The sequence below is a fragment of the Geotrypetes seraphini genome, chromosome 1 (assembly GCF_902459505.1).
Source record: "Geotrypetes seraphini chromosome 1, aGeoSer1.1, whole genome shotgun sequence".
NCBI lineage: Eukaryota > Metazoa > Chordata > Amphibia > Gymnophiona > Dermophiidae > Geotrypetes > Geotrypetes seraphini.
The window spans coordinates 271,134,294-271,159,670 of record NC_047084.1 but is presented as its reverse complement, the minus strand read 5'-3'; the positions used below and the strand labels follow the sequence as shown (position 1 = coordinate 271,159,670).

The following is a 25,377-nucleotide window of genomic DNA, read 5'->3' as shown; positions in this document are numbered from 1 at the left end:
ATCCGATCTCTGGGTGCTGTCCATCATCAGGGAAGGATACTTTCTTCATTTCACTCAGGATCCACCAGAGCTTCCTCCAAGAGAGTATCCTTCCAGTCCATCCCAGACCCCTCTTCTTCTTCAGGAAGCTCAAGCTCTGCTTTGTCTCCATGCCATGGAACCAGTTCTTTAGGAACAGCAGAACAGGGGGTTTTACTCCCGTTACTTCTTTGTTCCGAAGAAGACGGGCGATCTGCGGCCCATTCTGGATCTCAGGGCTCTCAACAAATTTTTGGTCAAAGAAAAATTTTGAATGTTGTCACGGTCATCTCTTTATCCCCTTCTCGAGCAGAACGACTGGTTATGCTCTCTGGATCTCAAGGAGGCCTACACTCATATTTCCATTCATCCGGCCTCCCATCAATATCTCAGATTTCGGGTGGGGAATCTACATTATCAATACAGTGCTACCCTTTGGCCTCGCTTCCTCCCCCAGAGTGTTCACCAAGTGCCTCATAGTGGTAGCAGCAGCTCTAAGGAACCATGGACTTCAGGTATTTCCGTACCTAGACGACTGGCTCATCAAAGATTCCACATATCAGGAGGTTATTGTAGCGACCCAACGGACTATGTGGTTCCTACAAAGTCTGGGATTCGAAATCAACTTTCCCAAATCCCAACTTCAACCCTTACAGAATCTACAATTCATCAGAGATGTTCTGGATACTATCCAACTCGGAGCATTCCTTCCACAACAACGTCTGGAAGCTCTCCTTCAACTCAGTTATACAGTGTCTTCCCGCTCTTCCATCTCAGCGAGACACATGATGGTACTACTAGGTCACATGGCCTCCACAGTACACATGACTCCTTTTGCCAGACTTCACCTCAGAATTCCTCAGTGGACCCTGACTTCTCAATGGACGCAGGTTTGCAACCCACTTTCTCAACACATAAGTCACTCTTTTGAAGCAGTCTCTCAATTGGCGGATGCTCTCTTCTAATCTCTCCAGAGGCTTGCTTTTTCAAAGGCCCCCCTCATCAGAAGGTCCTCACGACAGATTCTTCAACCTATGCTTGGGGCACTCACCTCGATGGTCTCCGTACACAAGGCCACTGGACCAGTACGGATCGTCAATGTCACATCAATCTGTTGGAACTCAGAGCAATCTTCAAGGCTCTCAACGCTTTTCAACATCTTCTTCACGACCAGGTAGTCCTCATTCGGACGGATATCCAAGTCGCCATGTATTATGTCAACAAACAGGGGGGGGGGACGGGATCTGCCTCCCTTTGTCAAGAATCTATCTTCGGCCGGTGCAGGAGGAAGCAGGCTCGGCGAAGACAGCGGCGGGAGGGAGAGAGGAGAAGCCGGAGTGAAGAAGAAGCAGGAGACAGCGGCAGGCAGCGAGCGGTAGCGTGAGGGAGCTCCGCCCACCCCCAACGCATCACCGCCAGCGTCACCACCAGAGCGCCGGACTCCCCCTTAACAGGAGGAGAGCGCGGCGCTACACATTCTATCTTCGGCCGGTGCAGGAGGAAGCAGGCCCGGCGAAGACAGCGGCGGGAGGGAGAGAGGAGAAGCCGGAGTGAAGAAGAAGCAGGAGACAGCGGCAGGCAGCGAGCGGTAGCGTGGGGGAGCGTGAGGGAGCTCCGCCCACCCCCAATGCGTCACCGCCAGCGTCACCACCAGAGCGCCGGACTCCCCCTTAACAGGAGGAGAGTCAACGGCGCACAGCCGTTCGGCGTGCAGCGAAGGCGAGCAGTAAAGGCGCTCGCCTTAGCAAGAGCGCCTTTGCAAAGGAGCCTGCAGAAGGAGCCAGGAAGCTGGGCCGACTAACAGGGAGCCCAAATACGTAAGTTACATTCCGGTTATTGTTCTTTTGTTTACTATTACCTAGCCACACAGCACATACCAAGACAAACACTCTCAAACAGCTCAACAGTACCAACACAACCAAGACCAACAATCAACAGGAGGACTGCTATCAAGAGGGCAGGACACACACAATTGAGAAGGAGAACAAGACATGAGCGCCCACGGAAGCCAGAAGATGAGCTTTCCAGTCTTCTGCACCGGCTGCAACATGTATGACTACCTCCCCTCGGGGACTAGGGCATACATTTGCAGCCGATGCGAGGAGCTGGACAGCCTGAAACTGCAAGTTCGGCTGCTGGAGGGAACTGTGATGGAACTCGAAGAACTCCTTGCCAGGAAGGAGGAAAACTGCATGCAGGAGAAGTTGCTAAGGGAGCCCGATACCAGCGAAGGGATCGTGGAACTAGAAAGATTCATCGAGGAAGCCCACCAGCAACACGTAGAGATCCCAGGGCTGAAAAGCTGTACCCAGGATACCCAGACAGAAGGCCTGGAAGAGAGGAGAGAAGACATCCATGCAAACACAGAAAAAACCGAAGATGAGGTAGGAGACATCCACACACCAGGAGAAAGGGAGAGAACACAGGAAGACGTCCTCCCATCTGAAGAGCCGAAAACTATTTCAAGAGTAGCACTGGAGGAAGAAGACTGGCCTTATACCATAGATGTGGACTTACGACCCCCGAAAAACCCCCGAATAAAGAAGATGGGGATCATCGTAGGTGACTCCATTATACGTCACATGGACAGCCACACCGCAGGAGGAAGAGAGGACAGAATAGTCACCTGTCTGTCTGGAGCAAGAGTGAAGGATGTGGCCAACAGGATCTCCAGGATCATAGACAGCGCAGGGGGAGAGGATACTGCTGTGCTCATCCACGTGGGAACAAATGATGTGAGCGGACGGAAGTATGACAGGGAAGAGATGAAGGGCCAGCTCCGCTCACTTGGAAGACAGCTGAAGATCAGGGAGGTGAAGGTGGCCTTCTCAGAGATCCTCCCAGTACCAAGAGCGGATGGAAAGAGACAAGGGGAATTGCAAGCTATTAACGCCTGGATGAGACGATGGTGCGAAGAAGAAGGCTTTGACTTTGTGCGCAACTGGACGGCGTTCTGGGGAAAAAGCAAGTACTACAGAAAGGATGGACTACACCTCAACAAGGAAGGAGCAAGAGTATTGGCAGGCAACATGAAGAAGGCCATCGAGAAGGCTTTAAACTAACAAATAGAGGAAAGCCGACAGTCGACCACCAGTCGATGGCACGGACGACAGGATGCCCCAATGAAGAAACCATGGGCTACTACTCATACACAGGAGGGGACGACCTCACAGCAAATAAGGAAGACAAGGCAGGAAGGGACAACTCAGACACAGGAGGGGATGACCGTACAGCAAACAAGGGAGACAACACTGGAGCGGTTAAGGAAACCGTGAAAGAAACAGTAGAGACAGTAAAGAGTAGGAAGTCCAAAAAGGTAACACGAAGAGAACTCAAATGTATATATACGAATGCTAGAAGTCTAGGAAACAAAATGGGGGAACTAGAGACAATAGCAAGACATGATAAGTTGGAAATCATTTGCATAACAGAAACATGGTGGAATGAAGAAAGCAAATGGGACACAGTACTACAGGGATACAAACTATATAGAAGAGATCGAGTAGGGCAGAAAGGTGGAGGTATTGCCCTATATGTTCAGGAAGGAGTAGAATCTGTTGAAGTGGCTACGACGGAAACAAAAGAGAAGCTAGAGTCCCTCTGGATCAAGATTCTTGGCCAAAACAGCGCAGACACAAAAATTGGCCTTTACTATCGTCCCCCAGGACAGGCGGAGGAAACTGACTCAGAAATGATAGAGGAAATCAAACAAGAATGCAAGACGGGCAATGTAATAATATTGGGAGACTTCAATTTCCCGAGGATAGACTGGAAACTAGGAACCTCCAACTGCGGCAAGGAGGCCAAGTTCCTGGAGGCGCTAGGGGATTGCTTCCTGGAACAAATGGTAAAAGAACCGACAAGAGGCAACACCACCCTGGACTTGGTACTAAATGGCCTCACGGGTCCGACAAAAGAAGTAGAAGTTACGGTACCACTGGGGACGAGCGATCACAATGTGATCAGTTTTAAGCTTGACATCGGGAATAGAAAACGTGCCAAAACCTTAACCAAAACCTTAAACTTTAAAAAGGGCAAATACGATCACATGAGAGCCATGGTGAAACAACGACTCAAGAAAAAGGTGGACAAACTTGAAACGGTAGACCAGGCATGGTCCCTGCTGAAAAATACTATCACAGAAGCACAAAATCTCCACATTCTGAGGATCTCCAAAGAGGGGAGAACAAAAGGTAAGGGAGAACCGGCATGGCTTACCAGACAGGTGAGGGAAGCCATAAAAGAAAAGAAGGACTCTTTCAAAAAATGGAAACACATGAAAACAACCGAAGCATGGAAAAAACATAAAGATGATCAGAAGAAATGTCACAAGGCGGTGAGGGATGCCAAAAAGGACTATGAGGAAAAAATAGCGCAAGAGGCCAAAAACTTCAAACCCTTCTTTAGATACGTGAAAGGGAAAAAACCCACAAAAGAGGCGGTGGGACCCCTGGACGACCAGGGAAGAAAAGGGTACATCAAGGAAGATAAACAAATTGCAGACAAACTAAATTCCTTCTTTGCGTCCGTCTTTACGGAGGAGGATACCGCAAAAATACCAGAAGCAGTGAAAGTGTTTAGTGGAGTAATAGAAGACAACCTCACCACAGTTGAAGTGGAGTTGGACCAGATATACTACCAGATCGACAAACTTAAAAGTGACAAATCCCCTGGACCGGATGGAATTCACCCGAGAGTTTTAAAGGAATTGAAGGTTGAAATCGGAGAGCTATTGCAAAAACTTGCCAATCTGACAATCAGAACTGGACAGATACCAGATGACTGGAAGATAGCGAACGTCACGCCAATTTTCAAAAAAGGATCGAGAGGGGAACCGGGCAACTACAGACTTGTGAGCCTTACGTCTGTCCCTGGAAAGATGATTAAAGCACTGATCAAGGATAGCATAGTCCGGCACCTAGATACACACGACTTGATGAAACCCAGTCAACATGGGTTCAGGAAAAGGAAATCATGTTTAACGAATTTACTTCAATTTTTTGAGACCGTGAATAAGCAAATTGATAGTGGAATGCCGGTGGACATAATATATTTGGACTTCCAGAAAGCATTCGACAAAGTTCCACATGAAAGACTTCTCAAGAAACTACAAAGCCATGGAATAGAGGGAGATATACACAGGTGGATAGGCAAATGGCTGGAAAACAGAAAGCAGAGAGTGGGCATAAATGGGAAGTTCTCAGACTGGGAGAAAGTGACTAGTGGTGTGCCCCAGGGCTCGGTTCTTGGGCCGATCCTATTTAATATTTACATCAATGACCTGGAAGAAGGAATATCCAGTGAGATCATTAAGTTTGCAGACGACACAAAGCTATGCCGGGCAATCAGATCGCAGGAGGATAACGAGGAACTCCAGAGCGACTTGTATCAGTTAGAGAAATGGGCAGAGCAATGGCAGATGAAGTTCAATGTGAAGAAATGCAAAGTAATGCATTTAGGTAGTAGGAATAAGGAACACGAGTATAGAATGTCAGGCGCAACTCTGGGTAAGAGCGAACAAGAAAAGGACCTGGGTGTACTGATAGATAGGACCCTGAAGCCGTCGGCACAATGTGCGGCAGCGGCAAAGAAAGCAAACAGAATGTTAGGCATGATAAAGAAAGGAATCACGAGTAGATTGGAGAAAGTCATAATGCCGCTTTATAGAGCAATGATCAGACCACACTTGGAATACTGTGTCCAACATTGGTCTCCCAACCTAAAGAAGGATATAAAACTGCTGGAGAGGGTGCAGAGACGAGCAACGAAGCTAATAAGAGGTATGGAGAACTTGGAATATGAGGAACGACTCAAGAAACTGGGACTGTTCTCCCTTGAGAAGAGGAGGCTGCGAGGGGACATGATCGAGACGTTCAAAATGCTGAAAGGCATCGATAAAATAGAGCAGGAAAATAAATTATTTACATTGTCCAACGCGACACGGACAAGAGGACATGGTTTGAAGCTAAGGGGGGATAAGTCCAGGACAAATGTCAGGAAGTTCTGCTTTACACAGCGAGTGGTAGACGCCTGGAATGCTCTCCCAAAGGAGGTTATTAAGGAATCCACTGTGCTAGGATTCAAAGCAAATTAGATGCACATCTCCTTACGAGAGGCATAGAGGGATATGGGTGACTAAAGCTACATCAGGTGTATACCTGACTGGGCCTCCGCGTGTGCGGATCGCCGGACTCGATGGACCATGGGTCTGATCCAGAGATGGCAGTTCTTATGTTCTTAAGAAGCTCTGAAGGTGTGGGATTGGGCAATCCGCCACAACACCTTCCTCAAAGCTGTCTACATCCAAGGGGCGAAGAATCTCAAAATGAACTTATGCTATGTTTGGTGCAAACATCTATTTTACAAAAACTTTAACATATGCTAGACAATATATAGTTCTGTAGGCTACAATCACATGGTAACAGTCACACGATTTCCCCTAACTCTAAAAGTGATAAATATGTTAGTTCTTATTAGGTGGAAAATATTTTAAGTCAGTGCATCCTTCAGCCTATGTTTTTGATTATTTATAAAAGTTATGTGATAAGAAAGAAAAATGTAACAATTTAAGATTAGTACTCAAAAATATTGTCATTACCATGGAATTTTAATCCTGGACTGACTAGAGTTGCACAGGGACAGAAATCAAGCCTGTCCCTGCTGGAGTCAGATCCATCTCTGCCTGTCCCCACAAGTAATTGAATCCATCCCTATAAACTTCAGTAGTTATTTCATTTAATTATGCTACTGATTTAAAGGTTCTGGTAGAGACCCATTTACAAATAAGCAAAGACACTTTATTAATTTGGAAATATTAATTGGGAAGAATACATACTTTGTAAACGGGTTTCTGCCAGAGCCTCTAATGTAAATATAAATACTCAGCAGTTGAGGACCAACCAGCTATGGCAGGCAGCAGTAGTATCCCTGAGTCACAGATGCTGGCACCTCATTGGCTCAGGGATGCTGCCAGCAACTGCTGTGCTTGGTGGAGGGGAGTTCTGGTCATCTCTGGAGGAGGTTCTCTGCTGGCAGTGCTTGGGGATCCCCCACCAGTCACAGCAAGGGTCAGCATGTACTTCAACACTGTAGAAATAAAACCAAAAATGCATTTTCTTTTTCTTTTGAACACAATGCAAAGACATCTGCTATATATATTTCCCAAAGCTAACATATTTTAGTCAGTAAATTCCTTTTTTACTTTTGCCAGCTGGAGACTTATTTTTTCATCAAGTTGGTCCCAGTTTCTTTTTTCCTCTTTCCCGTCTTCTACTAATTCTTCTGTTGCTGTCCATTGGTTCCTCCTACCATGGTCCAACATTTATCCCTCTCTCATCCCTCGGACCATGTGCAGCATTTTTCATCCCTGCCCACCAGCCCCCCTGCCCAACATTTCTCCTTCTATCACCCCTCTCCAGCACCATGCCACATCTCTCCCTCCATTCCCTCCATCATAGGCATCACGGAAACATGGTGGACTGAGGAAAAAGTCTGGGACACTGTGCTACCGGGATACAAACTATACCACAGAGACAGAGTGGCTCAAAAAGGTGGGGGCGTTGCCATATACGTCAAAGAGGAAATTGAATCTGCTGGAGAGAACACGCCACAACTGACAGATAAGTTAGAGTCTCTATGGGTCAAAATTCCAGGCAAATGGCCTGGAAACGAAGATCGGCATCTACTATCGACCCCCAGGGCAGTCCAAAGAAATTGATGGAGAAATGACAGACGAGATTAAATGCAACTGCAAGGGAGGCAACACAGTTATCATGGGTGACTTCAACTATCCGGTAATAGACTTGAACCTAGGCACCTCTGGCTGTATTAGAGAGACCAAGTTCTTGGATGCTGTAGGCGATTGCTTCCTAGAACAACTTGTCAAGGAAAATACTAGAGGAAATGCAATTCTGGACTTAATTCTAAATGGCCTGCAAGGACCAGCACAAGATGTAGAAGTAGAAGGGTTGCTGGGAAGCAGCGATCACAATATGATCCGCTTTGATCTGGACGCAGGGAAGAAATATTGGTCCAAAACGACAGCCACGGCACTGAACTTCCGAAAAGGGAATTACGAAGGGACGAGACTCATGGTAGGGAAGAAGATTAAGAAGATGATAAGCACTGTAAAAACGCTAGAGCAAGCTTGGTCCCTTTTTAAGGACACAATCACCGAGGCGCAAAATCTATATATACCGCATATCAACAAGGGATCCAAGAGGAAAAAGAACAAAGAACCAGCGTGGTTCACTGTAGAGGTAAAGGAAGCGATCAGAGACAAGAAAACTTCATTTAAGGAATGGAAAAGGTCAAAAACGGATGAAAACTGGAACAAGCACAAACAACATCAACGCAGCTGCCATAAGGCAGTAAAAGGGGCCAAAAGAGACTACGAGGAAAAAATAGCCAAGGAGGCGAAGAACTTCAAGCCGTTATTTCGATATATTAAGGGGAAACGACCCGCAAAGGAAGTGGTGGGACCATTGGATGACCATGGAATAAAGGGAGCGCTAAAGGAGGACAAAGCAATCGCTGACAAGCTGAACACGTTTTTTGCATCTGTATTTACCGAAGAAGATGTACACAGCATACCGGAACGCATCAGGCTATATGCTGGAAACGAAGACGGAAAGCTGACAGGATTGACAGTCAGTCTAGAGGAGGTATGTAGGCAGATTGATAAGCTTAAGAGCGATAAATCCCCGGGATCGGATGGCATCCATCTGAGGGTCATCAAGGAACTGAAAGGGACCATAGCTGAACTGCTTCAACTAATAGCCAATCTGTCGATCAAATCAGGAAAGATTCCAGAAGACTGGAAGGTGGCAAATGTTACACCGATCTTCAAGAAAGGTTCGAGGGGAGATCCGGGGAACTACAGACCGGTGAGTCAGACCTCAATACCGGGAAAGATGGTAGAGCCACTGATAAAGGACAGCATCATTGATCACCTTGACGGACACGGGCTGATGAGGACCAGTCAGCACGGTTATAGCAAAGGCAGATCATGTTTGACGAACTTGCTGCATTTCTTTGAGGGAGTAAACAGACAGATAGACAAGGGCGATCCGGTCGACATTGTATATCTGGATTTTCAGAAGGCGTTCAACAAGGTTCCACATGAACGACTACTTCGGAAGCCATGGAATTGAGGGTGAAATACTCACATGGATTAAAAACTGGCTGGAGCATAGGAAACAGAGAGTGGGGGTAAATGGACAATACTCGGACTGGAAGAGCATCACCAGTGGGGTGCCGCAGGGCTCGGTGCTTGGACCCATGCTCTTTAACATCTTTATAGATGATCTGGACATAGGTACGACGAGCGAGGTGATTAAATTTGTGGATGATACGAAGTTATTTAGAGTAGTAAAGACGCAGGGGGATTGCGAAGATCTGCAATGTGACATAATCAAGCTCGAGGAATGGGCATCGACATGGCAGATGAGGTTCAACGTGGATAAGTGTAAAGTGATGCATGTCAGTAACAAAAATCTCATGCACGAATACAGGATGTCCGGGACGGTACTTGGAGAGACCTCCCAGGAAAAGGACTTGGGAGTTCTGATCGACAAGTCGATGAAGCCATCCACACAATGTGCGGTGGCAGCAAAAAGGGCAAACAGAATGCTAGGAATGATAAAGAAGGGGATCACGAACAGATCAGAGAAGGTTATCATGCCGCTGTACCGGGCCATGGTACGCCTTCACCTGGAGTACTGCGTCCAGCACTGGTCACCAAACATGAAGAAAGACATGGTACTACTCAAAAGGGTCCAGAGAAGAGCGACTAAGATGGTTAAGGGGCTGGAGGAGCTGCCGTACAGCGAAAGATTAGAGAAACTGGGCCTCTTCTCCCTCAAACAGAGGAGATTGAGAGGGATCATGATCGAAACATTCAAGGTACTGAAGGGGATAGACTTAGTAGATAAGGACAGGTTGTTCACCCTCTCCAAGGTAGGGAGATAAAGGGGATAGATTCCTTACAAAAGGAAGTTGTGCTTCACCCAGAGAGTGGTGGAAAGCTGGAACGCTCTTCCAGAGGCTGTTATAGGGGAAAACACCCTCCAAGGATTCAAGGCAAAGTTAGACAAGTTTCTGCTGAACAAGAACGTGCGCTGGTAGGGCTAGTCTCAGTTAGGATGCTGGTCTTAGACCAGAGGGCTGCCGTGTGAGCAGACTGCTGGGCATGATGGACCACTGGTCTGATTTAGCAGTGGCAATTCTTATGTTCTATGTCCAACATTCCTCCCTCTTGCATCCCTTTCAGTCTGTCCCACTGTTCCCTTTCCACCACATTTCTCCCTCTCATCTTTCTCTTTTCTATGATCTGTACCTCACTCCCCTATGACCAAAAATTTTCTTCCATTCCCCGTGTACACCATCTCTCTTTCCCTCTCAATTACACATGCCCAATTCTCCCTTTCTATTCCCTCCCCCACCTTAGCATCTCTTTCTGTCCCTTCCTCCATCCTCTCTCCCAAGTTCATGTCCCCTCTCTCCTGTGCCCAAAAATGCACTCCCTCCCTCCCTTCTGTATCCCACATTTGGGCCCCTCCCATGTCCTAACATGTACCCGCTCGCTTGCTCCCTCAAGACTGTACCTTCCTGCTTTCCAGACGCACTTCTTCGCAGGGCAGTGGGCCCTGCACGTGGCTGATGTGAAACCTTCCCTCCGACGTCAGCTCTGATGTCAGGGGAAGACTTCCGGGTCAGCTACAGGTGGCATGCTGAGAGCGCTGCGCACTGCATAGAGGAGCCAGATGGAGGACAGGAAAAGGAGGTGTGTGCACCAAGATATTTGAGCCCCTTGGCTCGAGCTGTCTCCAACCCCACTGGGTCCCCGAGACCATGCGGGGGTCCCCACGGGATCCCTGTGCCCCAAAGGAGGAACCCCCAGGATTCTTGTCATCCCCGTTCCCATGCAAATCTCTATCCTGGATGCGTCCCATAACATTCCCTACAGTGCATTAATCTGCCACATTCCTTTATATATTTTCTTCGGTTGCACCGTTATATACACAAAAAGAGCTGCTAGTACTGACAACGGTATAAGCGAAAAGCCTTAGATCCTTGGTACGTACCTTCTTATTAAACAGAAACCTCAATTTCTCTTTTTTTTCTAATCACAGTGCTTTTGCAAAACAGTCCAGCACATAAAGCATAAATCCTTCTAGCCATGTCTTGTTAGCACTCAGACTGTTAACAGTTCTCCATAGACATGCTGCCGTCTAGGAGAAACCTTGCTCCATAAATCACTGAATGCCATCAAGAGATGGGCACGAGAATTCCTTGTAAATCTCTCTAACATTACCCCACTCGGTCAAAGCCACACTATCCCCTTGGCTTTTCTTAATATAGCCTTAAACAAACTTCAGCTTCTCATATCTCCTGCAGCCATTCCTTATCACGCTGCTTCAGAAAAAAAAACCTGCAGAATTCGTTGACGTCCTCGGAGATAGATCCGGAGCAGGACACCAAACTGTTTGGTCTAAATAACTATGTGGACAGGCTACATACCCTCAGCTCTTTTTTTTTTTTCTATCTCGGAGGAGATCAAGGAAAAGAAATCTAACACAAAAGTGTAAATATTCAAGGCTTTGGGAGCTTTTTTGGCCTCCTACTAACTTGGTAAGATGACAGCCAAAAAGTCTCCCCGAATTACAAGTGAATGGCCATTTTATTGGATAGATAGGTGAGACATTCTTGACTCCTGCCATGTCCATCCTGTGCCTGTTTACTGTTTTCAGTCTGTTTGCTTCTCTGAGCTGATTCTTGGATGCTTGTCAGCCCATGGGGGCTGGGAAGACTTTGTATATATGTTTCAATTTATTGGGGAGTAGTTTCTGAGCTCCTTTTCTTAATCTTCCCCACCATGAGTCTCATCCCTTCGTAATTCCCTTTTTGGAAGTTTAGCGCCATGGCCGTCGTTTTGGACCGATGTTTCTCACCTGCATCCAGGTCGAAGCGGATCATATTGTGATCACTGCTTCCCAGCGTCCCTTCTACTTCTACATGTTGTGCCAGTCATCGTAGTCCATTTAGAATTAAGTCCAGAATTGCATTTCCTCTCGTATTTTTCATATTTTTCTCTCGTACATGATTGGTTTGCTTTGTGAATCTAGCCCTATATTGCCTTTGCCTAGATTACACACCTGTGTTGGCGGTTAACATTACTGTTGAGTTAATTCTTGGAACAGAACAGTTTGTTTAAGCCTGTTGCTACAGGTGCCTCTACTTCACGTGTATTAGGTGACTCTCAGTGCTTGGGTACTAATTGTAGGTGGAGCTTAGAGAACTCTGTGAAGTACAGCAGAGGCAGAGTGAAAATCCAGAGTGGATTCCTTCTGCAGTTTTAAGGAATGATCTAGTGAAATGATGTTTTTCTGCTATTACACTTTCAAATTTCTAAGTAATGCAAACTGTGTTCCACCATACTATAAATTCTACCTTGGATAAATTCTTCCAGCAGTGCAAGATGTTTTGGATAGCCAGAAACAGTAGAATATTTAGCAAGCGAGCGTTAGACTCTATTAGGGATTGTGTGAGACCTTGTTGTCCTAGTACAATAATTTTGAAATTTAATGGTTCATGGATCTTGTTTTTAACTCTTAACCCCTTACTTATTTGTTCAGTATCCATATTGTTTCATTCATTCCTATAATAAATGGAACTCCATAACACCTTATTTATCCTGTTTGTCAGTCTCAATTAGACTGTAAAGTCTATCAATCAGGGACTCTCTTATGTGTTTGTGTACAGCACTACGTATGTCTAGTAGTACTATAGAAATAAGTAGTGTTTTGCTGGCTCTTTGCGAAAGGTGTTATATTAAGTAAACATAAGTATCTGCCTCTTAATGAAACAACAAATCACTGCTCCCATTCACTAAATATATAGAGAAACAGTTTTGCAATATATTCAGTTGATCAAACATACTTTCTTGAAACCTAAATTGGAAATAGACAAGCTTCAGGTAAGGATAGGAATTTTATCCATTTTACACAACATAGCTAGAGAAAAGCTGAGCTAACACTTGTTGTGACTTTCTTTTGGCTGACAGTAGGTTGAAATTCCAGTTATGCTAGGGCAGGGGTGTCCAATGTCAGTCCTCGAGGGCCGCAGTCCAGTCGGATTTTCAGGATTTCCCCAATGAATATACATGAGGTCTATTTGCATGCACTGCTTTCATTGTATGCTAATAGATCTCATGCATATTCATTGGGGAAATCCTGAAAACCCGACTGGATTGCGGCCCTCGAGGACCGACATTGGACACCCCTGTGCTAGGGGGATGATGCTCTATGACTAGCCATCAGGTGAACACTGTCCGATGTGCCTCTCATTAGTGACACATGCACTGCCTCTTGAAACTTATCAAAATAGTACTTCCATGATCATTGGATATTTTTCAAGCTGAAATTTCTATAAAATTTGTCTTTAATATTTATTCTTGCTAACTATGTTCTTTAGTTCCACATTCAGAATTAACACACTGATAAGTTCCAAGCCTAGGGGAAAGTAATGCATTTAAGGTGACTCATGATAGGCTTGAAAATTAACTGAACTAAAACCAATCTTGGGTTTCCTGCAAGGAGATCAATATTATCAGAAATGGTTTCTTACTGTCATCAGTGAAATCTAGGTCAATGAAAATTTGCTGAATAAGTTTGACTTGTGATGGTTTAATTTATTTACATTTGTATTTCACAGCACTTTGCTTGGGAACGTTTTCCTGATGTAAATGTTCAAAGGGAGGGTGTGCAGGCTGTGAAAGTGCATAATCATTTATACTAGCTCCTGGTAATGCAGATGATGAAGATAAGGTTTATATAAATTTTTTCTAAAAGGGAATTTTTTTCCCCAAAAATAATCTGAGTATTTTGGAAGTTCCAATGCCTTAAAAGACATGTTTCTAGATGATAAAGAGGATCATTCAGTGTTAATTTAAAAATATGGATTTATGAGACATGAAAGGCATTATAAGATCTTTGGACTCTTGTCCCTGATATTAATGCTTCTGATGGTCCTTTTACCAAGGTGTGCTGATTTAGGAATATAATTGCATATTTCTATATCTATGTTTAATCTTATTTAATTTAAACAGTTTCAGCATTAATTTCTCTCCATTTAGGATCCTCAGAGTCAAACGCAGTAATCCTTCATAATTTTTTTAGAAAAACTGCTCAAATCGTCATTGATCCTTTTTTTTGTTGTTGTTTATCTTTTCTTGATAATAAGAACGGAAAAAAATTCAATGTTCTTCTGTGATAGAATCGTATTAAATAATCACATTAATCACAGCTTCAATATATAATTTGTAATAAATATGTGAAAAACTCAGACCCTGAACCCGTGAATTGGTGATCACATCAAATGAGGTTCAATAGGGGACCATCATCGTTTCCACTGTCCCCTCATACCATCCATACAATTAATGTTCAATAAAAAATTATTGGATATTAATTGTAGTATGGATGGTATGAGGGTTCACGGGTTCAGGGTCTGAGTTTTTCACATAATTATTTATTACAAATTATTTATATACTAGTCTTTAAGCCCGTTACATTAACGGGTGCTAGAACATATGTGTGTGTCTGTCTTTTTTTCTCTCTCTCTCCTTAGCCGCTTTCTTTCTTTCTGCCTTTATTTTTCCTTGGCTGTCCATCACCACCCCTTGCCTGCTCCCCCTGTCCATTTTCCCTTCCTTTTACCTCCACTGTGTCCACCACCACCCCTTCACTGCTCTCCTTATGCAGCAGCAGCCCTTCTCCCTTTGTTTTACCTCCCCCCTGTCCAGCAGCACCTCTTTCCTTCTCCCTCTGTCCAACATTAGTCCTCCGTTCCTTTTTCTTCACCTCCCCTGTCCATCAGCATCTCTTTCCTTCTCCCCCTGTCCAGCAGTAGGCATCCCTTCCTTTTTTATCCTCCCTCCTCCTTCTTATCCCTATGATACTCTTACCTTGCTCTGCCCCTGATCAAAGGTTCCCGACAGCTGCCCAGTTGCACCCATTGGAAAAGTTCCCACTGCCGCATCCCGCACCCCTCCTGACGCGGCTCCCGCTGTCCTTTCTGTCTGTCTCTGTCCCTGGCCTCCTTTGCCTGTCTGTCTTTCTGTGTATCTCCCTGACTCTGTGTCTTTCTTCTTTCCTTTCTGTCTCCCTTCCTCCCTCTGTCTGTCTGTCCAAAGCAGCATTCCATCCCCCTCCATTTCCCTCCCCCCACAACAGATCCCTGTGCACCTGCCCCTGTGTCTTTCTTATTTTCTTTGTGTTTCCCTTCCTCTCTCTGTCTGTCCAAAGCAGCATTCCATCCCCCTCCATTTCCCTCCCCCCACACCAATTCCCTGAGCACCTGCCCCTGTGTATTTCTTATTTTCTTTGTGTTTCCCTTCCTCTCTCTGTCTGTCTGTCCGTCCAAAGCAGCATTCCCTTCCCCTCCATTTCCCTCCCCCCCCCCCCCACCAGTTCCCTGTGCAGCAGCATTAGCGTTTCCTCTACCCCCCCCCCTTTCCCTTCCCGCGGGCCGGACTACAAAGGTGGTGATTCCAGCAGCGCTTGCATCAGTCTCCACACGCTGCTTCGGGCCCTTCTACTGCCCTGATTTACTCTGGCACGTCCCTGATGACATCATCAGAGACGCGGCAGAGCAAATCAGGGCAGTAGAAGGGCCCGAAGCAGCGTGTGGAGACTGATGAACACGCTGCTGGAATCGCCATTCGGGCCCGCTGGAAAAGAAGGGGGTGGGCGGAAACGGAGATCGGCGGCGGCGGCAGGAGAAACGGAGAACGTCGTCTGGCTGCGGTCCGGCTTGTGGAGGCGATAGGCTGGTGACGTATTAGCGCGCATGCGCACTCCTTAGGCCACAGACCTACAGCGCACGGAACACGCAAATAGTAATGCGCATGCGCGAGTTAGCCTTTTATTATATAGGATTGAAGCTGTGATTAATGTGATTAGTTGTTTATCTTTTTTCATATTTGTATAAATACTTTTTCTTTTTAATTATATTTAAAAATCCCAGAAATCAAGCACTTAATGTTGAAGTCTGGTCAGCTCGGGACTTTGCCAACCTGTTTCATCTCCCTGGCTGTATTGAGTCTTTCCCCTAAGCACAACAAATACAAAATCACTATACCCTGCCCCAATTTATTGTTATAGCAGCATTTTATAATAAACGTTTAAATCTCTTACCCTACGGAAGGAGTGTCCAACCTTTTGGCTTCCCTGGGCCGTATTGGCCGAAAAAAATGTTTCTGGGGCTGCACAAATGCGCAAACACTACAGCAAGATAGAGGAGGGAGCCGGCAAGACGGTAAACACCCGGGGGCAGCAGAGGAAAACACTGCATCGTCCTTGACCGGGGCCGCAAGTTGGACACCCCTGCCCTACGGTATTATGTTCTACTAGCGAGCCTGCCCTCTTGTCCAGAGTAAATAGTAGGCTTGAGGGTGGAGCATAATACCGTTAAGGGTTGATCTATGGTGACATGTAGTTTGACATTAATTTCATCCATGGTACCTGAAGATTGGAAGGTGGTCAATATAATGCCAATTTTTATTTTTAAAGGTTGTAGAATGGGCTGGGAAATTACAGACCGGTAAGCTGAGCAAAATGAAGGAAACCATTATAAAGAATAAAATTACCAAACACATAAACAGGGTTTAATGGAACGGTGTCAATATGGATTCAGTAAAGGGCAATCTGCCTCACAAGGTTGCTTCATTTCTTTGAAGGTGTGAATAAACAATGGGATAAAGGTGAGCTGGCTGATGTCATGTATCAAGATTTTCAGAAAGCTTTTGACAAAGTCCCTCATGAAAGACTCTAAAGAAAATTTAAAAAGCCAAGGGTGAGGAGGCAGTTCTATTGTGGACTGAAGACTTGTTAAAAGAAAACAGAGAGTAGGGCTAAATGAAAATTTCTGTCAATAGAGGCAGGTTCATAGGGCATAGAAATTTCTTGCCCATATTCTGGGTAGATTATTTGGATTCTCAAAGCGCTACCTTAAAAAGAGATTGCTGTTCTGTTTTGACTGCTACTTTTGGTATGCGGTGACTTCGGTCTTTCTGATGTGCGGTTCTCTTTCTTTTTTTTTTTTTTGAATATATTTTTATTGTAGGAACCAATCACGAGAGGTACAATCAGCAACCAAGCCAAAAGGGAATAACACCATAGATACAATAATAATCAGATATGCAATACAGCTAGGCCAGAGATCAAGCACTCAAACTGGAAGAGCAGGTGTCAGTGATTGAAAAGATCACTGCTGGGACTTATACTGAAATCATCAGCAGTCAAAACAGTAGTGTGCCATACTTATCTATTTGCAATTGAGCTTACTGCTGCTGAGAGAGGGACAGAAGAAGCTGCTGCATATGGGGAAGAAGTTGAGAGCGAGCAGGCAGCAGCTGGATAATGGTATAAGCCTCTCTAAAGAGAAAAAAAGACTTTAAAAAATGAGGGGTGGGAGCAGAGGATAAACAGATGCTATTGAGACAATGGTGGGAAGGGAGGAGAGGAAGGAGATTTCCACTATCTAATTGAAGCAGGGCTGGATCGATCCTAATCCAGGACTCATTCTTATCCAAAGGGATGGAAATGCACAATCCCACTAGAAGGGCTAGATTCACCTGGATCTAGCACTCATTCCTCTCCAAAGGGCTAGACCCAGTATCCAATCCCCAAAAATGGGCTGGATCCACCCAGATGCAACACTCAGTTTTTAGTAGATGGGCTAGATCCATCATCAATTTCCACCAAAAAGGCTAGATCCACCTCCCAATATCGCACTGAAAGTGCTTCACCAGAAGGGTTGCATCTGCCTGGATCTACTAGCCAATGCCTTATGAAGGTCTGGATTCACTTGATTCTAGCACCACCTAATCCCACCATAAGGGCTTCACCAGAAAGGAGGGATCCAGCACTCATTCCCACCAAAAGGGCAACATGATCCAGCACTTTCTGTTTGGGTGGAACCCAGCAGAGGAGGACAGAGCACATCAGCGTGGGACTGGCCACATACTGAACGTAGCAGTAGTCAATATGGAACGCCATTTTTAAGGTAGTACTGAGAGGATCTGGGGGATCCGGAGGATCCAACTTTTACTCCCATTCCAAGGCAGTAAAAGAATGCTATTTACAGTATATGTACAAGTCCATGTATGCGTGTGTAAACTCGAGTGCATTGCAGGAGGCATTTCGCAGGTTCCTGATGCCTTTTGTTGAACATACGCAAAACCTGTATCAAATTGCGGCTTGAGATGGGAGCGTTCCACCTTATCTTTGAATACGTCCGTAGCTTCCCTGCTCCAGTTTACAGCTCACTCCCGACGCCATTTCCTGTTTGTTTGTTTTTTTGCCTTGGCGGAAGGCGGCTGAAGGAAAGAAGTTGCGTCAGAGGGGGCGGGGTGTCAGAGAAGGAAATCGGTGGGTGATTTCAGGCGTGAGTTTGAAGGTGGGATGTGGGAATCGTAAGGTAGAGATGGCAGATCACAGGGGACCGGACCGGACCGGACCCTGTTCCCGACTGCATAGGATGAGGGATGCTCTGCCTGTGAGGGCAGGTAATTGCGTGTGACTTGGTATGCTTTATAGGTGCTACCAGCGGCACGTCTATTTGTGCTCGCTTCTTACAGTGAGCAGTACCTTAAAAGGGACAGGAACGCGGCACGGTAGTAGTTACTCTAGATTAGACTTTTAGACGTCTGCGGTTCCTTTGGCCTGGCACTTGTTTAACTAAATTTGATGACTTGCTGTGTATTTCTCTATAGTGCAGGAAAAATGTAGGAAGGGTTTTCATGATATTTATTTTCTCTGCTTTGGGTGATGGTGGGTATAGTATGCTAGGAAGGTCTCTGGGAGAGCCTCTTTTAAAATTAATTTTAATCTGGTGGGCGTTCTCGGTGTGTTGCTGTGTTTGCTTTTCTGAGTTATAAAAAGGTCTCAGGTTGGGAACGGTAAATTATGTAAGTGTGGTAGATTTGCTTTGCCATCGGACCTGCCAATTAGGCACTTTTATGGGTAGGAATACTAGTGACCAATGCCTGAATAAATCCACTATCTGGAAATCTCTCAAAACATACCTCTTTGATAAATTCCTCTAACCCCCGCCCCCCTACCAAACTAATAATCCCAACCTCGCCTCCCCCCCTTACCCTTACCCTCCCCGGTTGCACCCCCCATGCAACAATTATTGGATCATTTTGTAATTGTTCACTGGTTTATACCAAATAATTGTTAATTATTCTCTGCACCTGCATTGCATAAATTGATCTGAACTGTTTTCTGATATGCTGTAACTTCGCTGTAAATGTACAGTCTCTTAACCTGTAAACCGCTCTGAACTGTTTTGTGGTATTGCGGTATACAAAAATAAAGTTATTATTATTATTATTATTAAATAGTCAGCCTGTCTTTTTGCCGCTATCTTTAGTGTTATTCAGCTGCTCTGTTCCTGTGCATTTACTTTCACTGCTAGTTTGCAGCTGAATATTTCTGCTACTGTATGTATGTACTCTGAATAATCATATTTATTTAAACACTATGACCGGGGTTTAGTTATACAGTATTTGTTAACCGTAGACTTTGAAAATTGAGCTGATTACTTTTGTTTGTATCTATGTGAAGGGAAGTGATACATTTTTCCCCTTTTCAGCCATACACTTGCTTGTGATTTCTACCATGTTAAATTGTTGCTTTTATCCTTCCTTTATTCATCAATTTTCTAAATGTGTTGCAGCACTATTTTTCTTGATTTCCTAGGATGGCAGTCTGCATAAGCTTTTGAGAGCTTTTTAAGAAGTCTTTTTAGAAAGCTGTGGTAGAAAGTGGCCTTAGTGTGACCTTATATGTGGTAATATGATAGTGCAAATCAAGGCAATCATGCTCACTCTTTGCTCCTAGACATGCTTTCTCAGAGAGAAATTAAGGAAAATTTTTGATTGCATGGTGTGCAGGTAGTGGCGTAGTAAGGAAGGGAGGGGGCGAGGGGGGCTGTTCACCATGTTGGTGGGGGTGCCGGCCCCCCTCCTCCTCTCCACCCCCTTGCCATGCATGCACCCCCCTTCCCCCATACTTCTAGTTATTCACCGCAGCGAGCAACAACTTCAATGTGGTCCTCGCGACCGCATTAGCTCTCCTGCTGACGTCACTTCCGGGTGCCGTGCATAAGAAGTAATGTCAGAGGGAATGCCGCCGTGGTTGCAAGGAGCATGTTGAAGTTGTTACAACAGTGAACAGTTAGAGGTACGGGCAAAGGGGAGTGTGTGCGCAGCAGGAGAGATCATTGGGGGGGGGGGGGGTCATTCTTCACCCTCACTATGCCACTGTGTGCATGTATACTTTAGCCTTTTACCTTAGCATGAGCATGTGCTAGGGCTTACTGCAGCTTAAGGAGTCCCTAAATGATGTAATGAGCCATCTGTGTGGACAAGTGCTTTATGGCTCCTTACCCTATTGCATCTGCTAACATGCTCTATGTATTCCTCTACCAAATCTAGAATATCTATGTGCATAGAAAATGGAATTGAGTCTCGTAGTTGATATGATCTGATGTAACAGGCAGCACTAAAGCTCTCTGTAGAAGGGGTTGGCAGGATTTTTTGCAATCTTTTCTAAATGTGCATCATTAATTTTATTTGCCTGAGCAGATGAATACATTTTTGATGAAAATGTTTGTTGTGAGGATTGAATCAATGCTTGTTCCGTTGTATGATTTAAATATTTCAAAATATTCAATTTAGCAGTGTTTGTCTTGTTTCTAGAAATGGATCAAAAGCTTTCTGAATTGGTGGAGCAACTCACTACCTCAGGAGAGTCTGAGCTAAATTCAGAAAAAATAAAAGAACTAAAGAAAATCTGCAGGTATGAACAGGAGCTCTTTATGTACATACATTAGTTACTCTTATTTTCTCTTATATTCCATACACATTAACATAAAAATAGCCTTACTGGGTCAGACCAATGGTCCATCTAGTCCAGTATCCTGTCTTTGTGGAGGCCAATCCAAGTCATAAATACCTGGCAAAAACCCAAATAGTAGCAGCATTACATGCTACTGTCCCATATCTGTCTCAACAACAGACTAAGGAATTTTCCTCCAGGAATTTGTCCAAACCTTTTTTAAAACCAGCTATATTAACTGCTCTTACTATATCCTCTGGCAACGCGTTCCAGAGCTTAACTATTCTCTGAGTGAAAAAATATTTCCTATTATTAGTTTTAAAAATATTACTCTGTAACTGCATCGAGTGTCCCATAGTCTTTGTAAATCTTGATGCAGTAAAAAATCAATCCATTTGTACCCGTTCTACTCCACTCAGGATTTTATAGATTTCAATCATAACTCCCCTTAGCTGTCTGTTTTTCAAGTTGAAGAGCCCTAACCTTTTTAGTCTTTCCTCATACGAGAGGCATTCCATCCCCTTTATCATCTTGGTTGCTCTTCTTTGAACTTAGTACCGCTATATTTTTTTGAGATGAGGAGACCAGAACTGAATGCAGTACTCAAGGTGAGGTCACACCATTGAGCGATACAGAAGTATTATAACATTCTAACATCCTGTTTGCCTTCTTGGCCGCTGCCATACAATGTGCAGAAGGCTTCAGCGTATTATCTACGATGACACCCAGATCCTTTTCTTTAGAGCTGACTCCCAAGATGGTCCTTGGCATCCAATAACTATGATTTGGATTATTCTTGTTTTGTTTCCCTTCTTAAAATCTACTGAGTAGTTCTGTAGGGCATCTAAGGCCACATAATAACTGCTCAGCTGCAACCCATAAGAACATAAGAATAGCCTTACTGGGTCAGACCAATGGTCCATCAAACCCAGTAGCCCGTTCTCATGGTAGCCAATCTAGGCCTCTAGTACCTGGCCAAAACCCAGAGTAGCAACATTCCATGCTACCGATCCAGAGTAAGCAGTGACTTGTCCCATGTTTTTCTCAATAACAGACTATGGATTTTTCCTCCAGGAAATTGTCCAAATCCTTCTTAAAACTAGCTACATACCACTAGGAGGCAAAAGGTAGTGGTTGCTGGTGATTCCCTTCTGAGGGGTACAGAGGCATCTATCTTCAGGCCAGACATGATGTCCTGGGAGTTGTACTGTCTGCCTGGTGCCAAAATGTAAGATGTTACTGAGAGCTTGCTGAGCCTAATGACTATTATCCAATGCTGCTCTTATCCCAGGACAAGCAGGCAGTCTATTCTCACATATGGGTGATGTCACAAGTGGAGCCCGGATGCGGAAGCTCACAAGCAGACATACTTGAAGAAAACTCGAAGTTTCGAGTTGACCGCACTGCGCATGCGCGACTGCCTTCCCATCCAGCGTAGGGTGCGTCTCCTCAGTTCTCAGTTTACCGCGGAGCCGAGAAGTCCGTCTTTGCGTTTAACTTCATTACTTCGTACTTTCTATGAACTGCAGTTTGTATTTTTTTTCTTCACGGATTGCTGTTCTTGCTTTATTTCTAGTTTAAAAAAAATAAAAAAATTTCAATCTTCCGTCCGTCTGCCGGGGCAGGCCGCTCAGCCGCAGCCCAAGGGCTTCGATCTTGTGGCAGCTATTTTTCCTTCTATGTCCCGGCCTGTCATGGGCTTCAAGAAGTGTAGTCAGTGCCAGCGTGCGATTTCCCTTACGGACCCACACCGTCGGTGCCTCAAGTGCCTTAGGCTGGAACATCACCCGAAGTCGTGCGAACGCTGTGCTACTCTTCAACCTCGAGCCCTTAAATGTCATTATCTTTTGGTGGAGAAGCTGTTTGGGATGGATTCTTCCTCCGATCCCTCGACACCGAAGGCACCCTCGGCCTCACCTTCGACTGAGACGCCTCCTGCTTCTACTGCTTCCACCTTGAGCCTCATCAAACCTTCTTTGCTTGCAGCGGCTGTCTCTTCGACAACACCTGCTATATCTTCCCCTGTTTCCTCAGGTCAGATAGCTTAGCAGAAAGTTCCAGCGGTGGTGCTTAAAGTACCTAAGACTTCTAAATCGAAGCACATTTACACTGCCTCGGTGGAACCTCCAGCCAAAGGAGGTGGGCCGGATTCAGACACGGATCCATCCTTGCCGGCTTCTTTCCAGACCATGTTGGAGAAGCAATTCATTCAGTTCCTTACTAATATGGGACCGAAGCTTCTTCCTCTGATCCAGCCTGGGCATTCAGCAGACTCCCGGGAGGTTGAGCCACTTCCTTTGCCTCAATCTGAGCTTACACACTCTTTTCAGGGAGCAGAGTCTCTGCGAGTGTCTGGTCTGGTATCTAAGCACGTGAAGCAAGGAGCAGAATCCTGCCGAAGCTTCATCTTCAACCCAGGATGCCTCGACGTCCTCGAGTCCTTCTCGAGGCAAAGCATTGGCGGATCAGCTATCTTTCTCATCTTTTCTTCGTCAGATGGCTGTTGACTTGGATCTTCAATTAGATGCTGGTTCCAAATACTCTAAGGAGTACCTCGAAGTCATGCATCTCCCTCAACCTCCGGCAGAGTCACTTAAGCTTCCTCTTCACAAGCTTTTGTCTCAGACTTTTGGTCGATGCCTGGAGACCCCTTATACCATACTGGCTGTTCCAGGCAAATTGGACTCTAGATATAAAACTGTACATCGCAAAGGGTTTGACAACTCGCAGTTATCTCATCAGTCCCTGCTAGTCGAGTCCTCCTTGAAGAGGTCCCATCCTTCCAAGGTGTATGCCACCGTTCCTCCTGGAAGGGAAGGGAAAACTATGGACAAATTCAGACGTCGCATCTATCAAAATGCCATGATGTCCTCTAAAGTCCTCAATTATAATTTTCATTTTATTACTTATTTTGAGTTCCTCATTTCTCTATTACCAAAATTCTTGACTTATTTGGATACTCAAAAGCACTTTGAATTTCAAGAAGTCCTTGCTTCTTTATCACAACTCCGATTACATCTCCTCCAGGCATCTTATGATGCCTTCGAGTTGTCTGCCCGGGCAGCTGCTTGCTCTGTAGCCAGGCATCGCCTTGTCTGGCTTCGTACCATTGACATGGTCCTAATCTTCAGGATCGGTTAGCTAATATTCCTTGTGCAGGCAATGATCTCTTTGATGAATCTATCAAGGCAACCACCAAAAAAAATTGTCTGAACATGAAAAATCATTTGCTTCTATTGTCAGACCTAAGCCAAAGCCAGCTTCTGCCAAACCTACACGCCCTGCTCCTATCTATCAATGGCGTTTTGCTCCGAGGATGGCTCCTTACAATCGCCCGCCTCTTAAAAAACAGCAGCCTCAGAAGCAACAAAAACCTCAACCTTCTGCTGCACCTAAGGCTACTCAGCCTTTTTGACTGTTTAAAACAGAGCATAACCTCCACCGTTCTGACTCTGCCTTTTCCCCCTATAGGAGGTCGTCTCCATCTTTTTTACCATCGATGGATGTCAATTACATCCGACCTCTGGGTACTGACCATCATCAGGGAAGGATACTGTCTTCATTTCACTCAGGTTCCACCAGAGCTTTCTCCAAGAGAGTATCCTTCCAATCCTTCCCAGACCGCCCTTCTTCTTCAGGAAGCTCAAGCTCTGCTTCGTCTCCATGCCATCCAACCATTTCCTCTGGACCAGCAGAACAGGGGTTTTTACTCCCGTTACTTCCTTGTTCCAAAGAAGACAGGCGATCTGCAGCCCATTCTGGACCTCAGGGCTCTCATCAAATTTTTGGTCAAAGAAAAATTTAGAATGTTGTCCCTGGCATCTCTTTATCCCCTTCTCGAGCAGAACGACTGGTTATGCTCTCTGGATCTCAAGGAGGCATATACTCACATTCCCATTCATCTGGCCTCCCGTCAATACCTCATATTTCGGTTGGGGAATCTGCATTATCAATACAGACTGCTGCCCTTCGGCCTAGCTTCCTCTCCCAGAGTGTTCACCAAGTGCCTGGTTGTGATAGCAGCAGCTCTAAGGAATCATAGTCTTCAGGTATTTTCCTACCTCGATGACTGGCTCATCAAAGATTCAACATCTCAGGGGGTTATTGTAGTGACCCAACGGACTACCTGGTTCCTACAAAGTTTGGGATTTGAAATCAACTTTTCCAAATCCCATCTTCAGCCCTCACAGAATCTATAATTCATCGGAGCTGTTCTGGATACTATCCAAATCAGAGCATTCCTTCCACAACGTCTGGAAGCTCTTCTTCAACTCTGTCATACAGTGTGTTGCCGCTCTTCCATCTCAGCGAGACACATGATGGTATTTCTGGGTCACGTGGCCTCCACAGTACACGTGACTCCTTTTGCCAGACTTCACCTCAGAATTCCTCAGTGGATCCTGGCATCTCAATGGATGCAGGTTTGCGACCCACTTTCTCGACACTCCAGAGTCTT

At 45.3% G+C, this 25,377-nt stretch overlaps 1 protein-coding gene across 8 annotated transcripts in view; it reads left to right on the top strand.

Moving 5' to 3' along the window:
• Positions 1–18,058: 18,058 nt before the first annotated feature.
• The window catches only part of UVSSA (UV stimulated scaffold protein A), a 208,793-nt gene continuing 201,474 nt past the window's right edge, over positions 18,059–25,377 (top strand). The window contains exons 1-2 of one of the 8 annotated variants that reach the window (XM_033951291.1): positions 18,059–18,081; positions 20,783–20,882. In XM_033951291.1, coding sequence (XP_033807182.1) covers positions 20,785–20,882 — 98 coding nt within the window. In that variant the 5' untranslated portion in view covers positions 18,059–18,081; positions 20,783–20,784. Of the gene's footprint in view, positions 18,082–18,315; positions 18,602–18,659; positions 18,692–18,762; positions 18,803–20,782; positions 20,883–25,377 lie in introns of those variants that run through there. The other 7 variants (XM_033951234.1, XM_033951259.1, XM_033951241.1 and 4 more) reach the window with 7 other exon arrangements.